This window comes from Rhagoletis zephyria, unplaced genomic scaffold, assembly GCF_001687245.7.
Source record: "Rhagoletis zephyria isolate East Lansing unplaced genomic scaffold, Rhagoletis_zephyria_1.1 Rzeph_scaffold_04899, whole genome shotgun sequence".
Taxonomy (NCBI): Eukaryota; Metazoa; Arthropoda; class Insecta; order Diptera; family Tephritidae; genus Rhagoletis; species Rhagoletis zephyria.
Window position 1 is genome coordinate 22,885 of NW_016161982.1, and position 9,691 is coordinate 32,575.

General features: G+C 35.7%; 1 protein-coding gene across 1 annotated transcript; it reads right to left on the bottom strand.

Moving 5' to 3' along the window:
• Positions 1-233: 233 nt before the first annotated feature.
• LOC108371343 (uncharacterized) lies at positions 234-9,329 on the bottom strand (the record flags this gene model as incomplete). The annotated part of the gene is made up of 3 exons (XM_017626894.1): positions 8,949-9,329; positions 7,257-7,394; positions 234-639 (listed from the first exon to the last, which is right to left on the bottom strand). Coding segments are annotated over exons 1-3 (925 nt in total), but the record flags the coding sequence as incomplete, so codon positions are not given.
• Positions 9,330-9,691: the final 362 nt, after the last annotated feature.

A 9,691-nucleotide genomic window follows, 5' to 3' on the forward strand; every position in this document is an offset into this window, starting at 1 on the left:
TATTCCTGAGTTACATTCCGAGCTGCTTAATCATGGCTTTGCCAACTGGCTGCTTTTATGCTCTCGTTGATGCCTCTGTTTGTGCGATTTGCGGCGAGAATTCGTTGGTATCTTTTTACCATCCTTCTGCTTTCTTGATTGCCTTGTCTGCTTATCGACTCCCAGCGCATTATGCTCTTTCCCTTCCTCCCCCATTGTCCCTTTCTGCTGCTTCCCTCCTTTGCTTCCCTTACCACATCGCCTTTTCAGTGATTTTCGCATATTTAGCAGAGCTCTACGCAGCCTATGAAATAGCATATTAATATCAATAGGATCGACACCATCTCGCGCAGTGCGCTTATACGATCTGAGCTGCATTATTTGCTGTTGCATTTTATTAGCATCAATTGCCAATGCATCGCTGCTCATTTGTTGCTTCGACAACAAATTCGCAGCCAACTCGAATTCGCAGAGAATACTGCGTGTTGTGATGATTAGGTGTCGCAAACGCTGGAGATCCTTGTCCGCCTTGTTGGACTGCTCAGGTGAGCTAACAAATGTGTTTTCACGTAAATTCTTGTAGTTGTATGCGCGTTCATAAAGCTGATCAGCAGCAGCAACATAGACTTGCAGCTGTTTGTGCCAAGTTCGTAAAGTGATCTGGAAAAATTTGGATTTGCAGGGGAAATATTTACTTAGTTTGTTAGGCGTTTTAATTAGTTGGTGCCGTTGTTAAAATGCTTTAATTTATATAATCGGATTTTATATTTTTTTCTTCTTATAAACATTTGTGAAGGATGAAATTTTGTGAAAAGAAGAAAAGCGTTTGAAATGGAAAGTGAAAGCGCAGATGATAAATATGTATGTATTTTCTTGCTTCACTCCATGAACGACCACAAAAATATTATCAATTTGCATTATGATTGACTGACCAATTAAAATTCGCTTAGCTTGTTCTATCAAATAATAAATCGCACTGAAATTAAATAAAAAGTCGTCTTTAAAATATATAAATTTGTATGCCGCATTCATAGATGACAGCTTTGCGATTTTATCCATGTACTTTGTCATATAAATTCATGCGCGCCGCATAGTAATCTGTTGGGGACTTTTTCTCCGCTTGGTGTGAATTTTCAATAGAAATTAATTATGTATGCATAGCACGCTTTGCAAAGCGCAAGCGCAAATTAAATTGTTAATTAAATCTTGTTTCCATTTTTCTCACAGTTTTATTACTTTGTTGTTGCGATATGGGGGGGTTAAAAGCAGTTAATAGCTTTTTTGTTTTGCAGTCGTTGGAAAGTATGCAATTCTCAGACATGCTTCACAAGTCGCTATGCAACGGCGATGGGAAATCAAGTTGAAATGAAACTGTCTTCACTTCGAATTGAAAACTGAGTTCTTATAAAAGCACTAAACCCACCTTGTCTGGTTTAATTAACCTTTTATCGATTTTTTCGTTGTCCTTTGTAGTTGCTTAAAATTTTTGAAACTTTGAAAGCTTTCGATTTGATAACTAGCTTAAACTTTGTTTGCACACTTACCAAGTTATGAACACTACAAGCACAAATGTAGAACAATCGTTTTCTAGCACAAAACACCTATGCTATTTTCAAAAGTCAGATGGTAAAAATGTTGTGTGGAAAAACCGAAAAACTTAATTAAATTTCAATAAGTCACTACTTCATTAATTTTTTTTTTTAATTTATAATTTATGCATGGCACACCTACGTGTCTATATTTTTATAATACCTGTAGACTTAAGATTATAAGAAAAAATTATCAGCGTCCAAACATATTCAGTAAAGGGTATGCAGCGTGCCAAAAAAACAAAAAAAAAAACAATGCTCAATCATCACTTTGACTCACTGGTGTTTTAGCTAGTTTTGGGATTACATCGAGCGGGTATTGTTCCAGATTAGATAAAACATTACAGTCACTTTTATTATAATATATCCTCTATTGAAAAATACGCAGCAGATATGGCGATTTTGACTATATAAAAAGTATGAAAATTTCTAGGGATATGGCGATATTTATATGTATGCACTACATATGTATATATAGAAGAAAACCAACATAGCTCCAACAGTGGCCTTTAGCACTTGAAATGGCATCAGCCCAATGTCTAGCTTTGATTCGAAAGTAGGCAATAAAAAGTGCAACGTTCAAAATTTCGCACACATTTAATTAACAAAGAAATAGCACAATACGTCACACATAGAAGCCGCATTTAAATCAAGTACATACAATGAAATGGCTATTTAAGTGGCTATTCAATGAATACATTATCAAAGTTTTACATACATATTAACGCTATGACACTGTTCGCTCGCTTTTTTGTGTTCATTTACGTTATCGTACGCGCATTATTTGTAAAAAGCTTATTATTGTTTAACATGAGAGTGGTTGAATGAGATTTTGATGCCTCTGTTTACAAAAAAAAATATAACAACTAAGATTTAAATAAACAAACAATTGTATTACAAGTGAGCATACGATAAAACAAATAAACAAATATTATCGCTATTTTTACGTTCGTTGTGTGGTATTTGCTATTTTCGGTTATTTATAGAACTTACCGATTATTGTATTATGCGATTTTTTTAGGTGAATAGATTTAATTACGTAAAATGCAATCAATTCAACTTTGAACTTTGTGAGGCACGGTATCAGCAGCATTTTTGTTGCTTATGGGTATTCGCTGGCGTAAAAATGGCAAATAAAGTTGCACTAAGGTTCAAAAGAATAAGGTGACATCGGTTAAATAGTGAGGCAAAACTATCAAAAATCAAAAGCTTCTGAGATATGCCCATATATGTACGTATGTCAAAGAAAATTTTGGAAAAATAGCGGCTCACTACATAAATATTGATCTTTTCCGAGCCCTGCCAGCAGAAAGGAAGGTGTTTTGAATTTTTTCCATATAAAGTATTTTCGAAATTTTTTTTTTTATGGAAGAGACTGCATGAAAAAAAATGCCACAAATCAAATTATTTGATAAAATTGATTGGGCTACAAATCTGCATACTCAAAAAAATTTTAAATAATCTGATTAAAAATTTGAAAATTTCCATACAAATTTTCTGAATTTTCGCGGGTTTTGCACAAAATTAAGGTTTTCTACTTTTATGTTTTTTGTTATTGAATGAACCATATTTTTATAAAAAAGTTGGCGGAAAAATATTTAAATAAAAATTGTTGCAAATATTGTGAAAAATTTGCTGTGCCAATACTTACATATCGTTACCTTAATATAGAAAGGCCCTATCTGACATCGTCGCTGATTTACAAAAAGTCGTAACTAACTAAAAATCGAAAATTTACGTTTTAATTGATTATGATGCATTTGATTGAATTATGTGGCCTCACATCGTTTTATGCAATAAAAGATTTTAGTTAGTTACGGCTTTGTGCATTTCAGCGGCGATGTGAGATAGGGCCTTTCTATATTAAGGCAACGATATGTAGTTCGGGCAGTGTACAAATATCCGTACATATGCACTTTTGCGAACTTAACACCTACATACGTACAAAAATATTCCAAACCGCATGATGAGAGCACTCTCTTTCTAAATATGTATGTACGTGCGATAAGCAGAAAGAGCAAAAATAATGAAGATAAAAAATTCAAAAGCTTTCGAGCAAACAAGCGCTGTCAAACGGCGAGCTGATTTGCCGGCACGCCGACCTTGCCGCTCACCACACCACGCGCTCTCCGCACATCCATAAACTAAGGGGGATTCCACCGGCACTTCCGAGTGATTCATGCGCTGAAAATGAAATTTGCGAAATACATATGTAACCGCTGGAGCCACAGAGGCATGGCAAAACGCTTGAACTGACTAACCGATCGTTCAGCTGTGCGCGCGGCGTGTTTAGTTAGCATTTTTAAGCGCTTAGTTGCGCGTATTCACACACATCTACATACATACACACTTTGCATGTGTACATACAAATAAATTTATGTATGTTGTTGTTCGTTTTACGTAAAATTCGTCGAATATTTGCTTTTTGCACCGATTCTGTGACGTAAATTTAGTGAATGCTACAAATTCTAGGAACTGCCGATGATGTGTATACGCCCTGGCGGTCCGGTGATCGTATTGCCGGCGAGCAATTGACATACATACATATCTAGTACTTAAGTAATTGAAGTAAGAATGTGAGCAGTGTTGTTGTTGTGTGTGTTTTTTTTATCACTGCTTGATTGTTTATTTGATTTAGATACGAAAGCGTTTAGTTAAATTTAGGTTCATGCTGTCATGATAAATGGTAGCTCAATACATTCTGACTGGAAATTCCCGCCTGACTACGAGTACATACGAGCACGTACCTACATACATATGTATGTATCATTCTTGTGTATATATGACCACCAGCAGCATCAGGGTGGTTGGGCGTACGATAACAACATTGTCACGGACGTTCGCATTTTTCTTCAGAATTTTAATTTTGAAATAACAAATAGAAATGGGCCCTCAGAACAGTGAAAATACTTAGAACTCAGATCAGCGCAAACATAAGTAAGTATTTACTAAAAAATTATGTAAATACTAAATGTAATAAAAACATAAGTAAATTCAAGAAATTGACCATTAGATCATTTAAAATGGCTGCTGAAATACGTCAGTTATTATAACGAGCGAAGGTTTTGACGTAAGGTAACATCTATGAGCACATGAGAGCATTGATATTTCACACAATTAGAAGACTTTTAAGTATACTAGCTAACTAGTTATGGTATACTAATATACTAGTTAAGTGTGTTGCTGTGGGTTAAGGAAGACAATAAATAATATACATACATATATAGAGGTCTTATAGAAGAGCTGAGGGATGGTAACCGCTGAAAACACGAGGTATGGTAGTAATAATAGGTATGGTAATGGTAAAGGTGATGGTAATAGTAATGGGTATGGTAATGGTAGTGGTAATGGCATTGATCACGGCAACGGAAAATGGTACTGGTAATATTGATGGTAATGACAGTGGTAGTAGTAATGACAACTGACTGAGAACTAAAATAATACAAATTTTGGAATAAAATCAAACACAGGGTTTTCCGACGGTATCCCAAAAAAAAAGAAAAATTTTATAAAAATAAAAAAATGGTAATATTTAATGGAATGAATAAAAAATAATTTTATTTAATAGTGCGGGGTTTTATCTTTCGAAAAAGAAATAAGAACCTGTTAATGTTTTGCACTTTTTGAAATAATGCGGTTTTTGCTAATGCATAAAATATTTTTATTTTGTTTTCATTTTTATCCGTGCTATCAGATCTCCGCGAGTCGTTCTATTTAAAAAAAATAAATTGGTGTCAGATTAAAAAGTTCTGCAGATCAGTGTTGCCGTTCTGCGACTAAGCGGCAATACCCTTTGACCCGACTTTTTGAAAATTTTGATTTTTTGACCCTTTTCCAAAATTATGTGCGACTTTTGCCCATTTTCAGAGATTTTTTTAGGAAACAGAACCATGCTACTAAAAAATACTTCCTCCTGTAAGTACGAAAAAATGCAACACATAAAACTTTTAAGGGAAATGCAACTCTCCCCCTTGCAGCAACTAGATTTATGTGTATGTTTGCAAACCTGCTTTGTGCGAAGCGTGTCCGCTATATTCTTTTTAAAATCAACAAATTTATTCTTTTACTAGTAAAGAAGAGCAAAAATAATATGGTGCCCCAATTTTTTCGTCAATGACCCCTTTTTTGCAACTTTCTGGAAATTCTCAATGGCAACACTGCTGTAGTTAATCGTGGTTTATGTTCTTTAAAGAGTTGCCAACTGATAAAAAATTAAATTTGAATCTTTTAATAAGTTAATTGCATTATTAAGAGATGGATATCAATCGAAATGGGTATGAAAAGAGTTTATTTCATGTCTACATGTAGGTGGGTTGCCACCTTTCGAAAAAATCAAATTCCATTTGAATTAAAGGTAATTGAACTATATGGATATCAATGCAAAGAAGTCAGACGGAAGAGGTTGAAGAAGGTTTTAGCTTGCAAATATTATACAGAGGTTGCCACCTGTTTGTAAGTCAAATTTAATTAAACTAAAATACATTCTCAATCAGTGATTATTCTGATTACATTACTTTTAAATTACTGGACTCTTAAATAAACTGTAAAGTTTCAGGAATGTTTTCACTCTTCCCTTATTTCTTGCTAAATAAGTACATTTTTTTTTATTTATCTGATACCCATATTGATTTACATATTTCAGTTACCTAATTCCCTTAATTCAATTTAAGTTTATTTTTATACCTCTGGCAACCTTACTACGTATCGTATAGAAGTAAAGCATTTTCATAACCATTTCGACTGATACCCATATGTTAATATCTAATTCATTTAACTTATTGAATAATTTGAATAAAATTTGTAAAAGGTGGCAACGCTTTAAAAAAAAATGTATTGTACATCTGCACGGCAATCCCTGGCATTTAACACCTCATTTTTGAAAATAAATGCTACAAGAACCCAAATTTTCAACCTAAGAATCAAAAAGTGCACAGTTTATTTAATTTTTGAAAATTTGGCAAAAAATCGGATGAGGTCTTTACGAATTCTTCAAAGTTTCTTTACAATTCAGAATACTCTGAAAAAATGGTTTGTAGGGTATCATGACAGCTGAAGTTTTTAATATTTTTTCAGCTAATTTCAGTTTTAAATTTCTTAGGTTGTTTAACTAATTGGAAAACTTCTTTTGTACCACCTTAATGTACATACATAAGTAGGTGTACATACATATGTATATTTGATAAAGGCATTCAACTCCATTTTCATTACGTAGCATTTATTCCGTTGAATGAAAAAGTAGACGAGTGATAACTACCGTTGAGTAGATAAATAATTAATTTGAAGCTTTTGAAGTTGTTGGGGTAGGTCCCAATAGTCCAAGTAGTAGAATCGCATATATGTACGTATGTATGTATACCATTGTTATATAGAGCTGTTAACAATACCTAAGCCCCCTGGATTCGCAATATTAAGGGACTGAAAGTAACCGTTATTTCGGGTTTTTTCCGTAACAAGATTTTAATTTGAAACATTTTTAGGTCGTTTTCGAACTGGCTGTCGATCTTCCACTCATGCGACGATATGTAGAGCAAAAGATATTTGTTAGTTTGATGAAATTATTGGAATATATAAGAATTGTGTTAAGAAGCAAAAAAAAATTTATGGAAGCGAAATTTATGTAAAATTTACGAAAAAGGAAATCCAACACACACATATAAGTAAGTATTTATGAATGTATTTTCTACTCACATTTTTCGCTCTCGTTACATTGAGAAATGCATATGACTTGTTGTGTTTCGAATAAACTTTTGAAAAGTTCTTTGGACCCATATAGCTGCGTAGGGTATTGACTTGTTTTGTTAGATTGCCGCGAAGCTCGCAAAGTACCTGCAAATATGAAAAAAGTAGGAAATGAAATACTATATACGTATGTACTTAGATATAAGTAATTTATGAAAATTATTGATAAAGTTTGAGGCACAGCGAATAAAGACGAAAAAGTTATTAACTTCGAAGTAAGCGGAATTTGGCAAGGACCTTCCATTGACGTTTTTAAACAATACAGCAGAAGTGCCTATCGATCTAAGTGCCTTTAGTGATTTTACGAGGGTTCAAAGGTCACAAAAAGGTATTTTTTTTGCTAATATCTTGTTAATACTTATTTTAGTGACAAAGGGCTAGAAGACTTTCCTTACAGTTTGAAAAGGCGTAAAAGTTGTGCCCATCGTCATTTAATAGTTAAATCTGGCAGGGCGATTGAAATGTATAACTGTTTTTTTACTTTTAAGTACATTGGCTAGAATTTACGTAAATTTTTTTCTGGAAGCTAAGTACAGTTTAAATATTTTATATCCAACTCTGTCAAAAAAACCTTCACGGCATATTGCGCATAAAATGTGGTTGCAGAAGAAGGTGTATGACCCACCGCTCCGCGCAACTCTACCTTTAGCCTGAGGCCCACCAGTTATCACCCGTTCCAGTACCTACTATCGTGGCGTACGACTACGCCTGTACCAAAAGCTCTCTGTGTAGCACTCTTAATAGGTCATAACCGTCGCTGAGAAACATCGGACGATCCGTCAATGCATCTGATGGCGCTCACCGATACTCTTGCCGGTCTGTATACAGGTTTGCATTGATATCATCACTGGTCTGTGGAGCCAACGAAAGATGCACGTTTATATGAAGGTCCGAGTGATCCACCAGAGCATATACCAGCTTTCAGCGATACTATTACCGTCGTCATAAACTTACGCATGGTCCACAAGTACATTTACTGGTCATGCACCGAGAGTTTACGACTCTCTACCGTTAGTGACACCTGTCAGCGTTTCCAACTGTCACCGTCCCAGCCAATATCGCTACTGCTGTCAGCTCCGTCATCGCGGTATGTTTTAGTTGGTGAACCTCCGCATAACCCGGGAGGGTCTGAGCATTACCCGAGGCGTCGACCAAGCTCACCTAGGGTTTGCCGTAGTCTAAAAATCGGTTCAATATTTTGTTGGCCAGATGTGAAGCAAAACTTTTATGCTCAATCAGTTGGCTCATCAAAGGATTTAGTCCTTGTCACAGTATCGTTGGCTATGTTGGCTCTTCTTTATTACAGATTCGGTTAAGTAAAATGGGGTTCCGATTTTTGAAAAGTGTTTATAATATAGTATAAATTGCGTTGAGAAGCTTCTTTGCCGTCAGCTTCGAACAGCTCAGCTAGTATTCCGTCCATTGCGGAGTTTTTTTTTTATACCTAAGCTTCTTATTTCTTTATTTCCCATACATTGATCTGGACTCTCCTTAATCCAACGCGCCGCCTGTGTATCTAATTGAAGAGCTCGGAAAAAGTAGCTCCGGTTTTGCCGATCGTCTTTGTAAACTGTACTGCCTCAACATATGTATGTAACTTATCAAATAAAAAAAAGGAAATATATATTTCATTACACTTACCCTATTTCTGTCAGCACCATGCACCGTTTCATATGAAACTTGTTCATCGGCAAGGACATAAGCGCCACAAGCGTTACTCCAAGGCGTGGGAGCCGCATCCACCAATCCAAGCGCAGGAAGTAGGAAGATAAAGTACACCATTGTTATCACCGTCAGAGGTACAAAATCCATTAAAGTGTGGCAAGTGTAAGTTGCTGCAGCGCATGGAATATCATCTCTCAGTGGAATTAGCCAATCTTCCACAACTGCCGGGGTAGTGGACGCCAACTGAACACTTTCAAAATTTGCATTGCTTCTTATCCGCTCGACGCAAGTTTCCTCCCTTGATTGTCTCCTACTGTTTCGCCATGGGCGACCAAATCTCATTCGCGATGTAGACATTTTTTCGTACGCCACAGACATTAAGTGCTTAGACCGTTCCGTAACGCTTGACCGTTGTGCGCCAATGACTGTAATCAAACGACAAGGCAAGATGTGAAACTCAGTAATACACTTTGTTCAGTAAATATTCACGCTGAGTTGCTAGTAGGTACTTGATCGCGAGAGCGTAGTAGCCGCACGCGACTACGTCAATTTTTACATTTAATTTGCAACTAATTACAAGCAATGGAAATGAACCGTTGTGAAGTGGATAAAAAATTTAACAACCAGCTATGGGCAACAAGCAGAAGCGGCATGAACAGGTGAGTGCCGATTGGGGGAAAAACCCCACAGTGTGCAGGGATTTTCCGAACGCGCGAGCT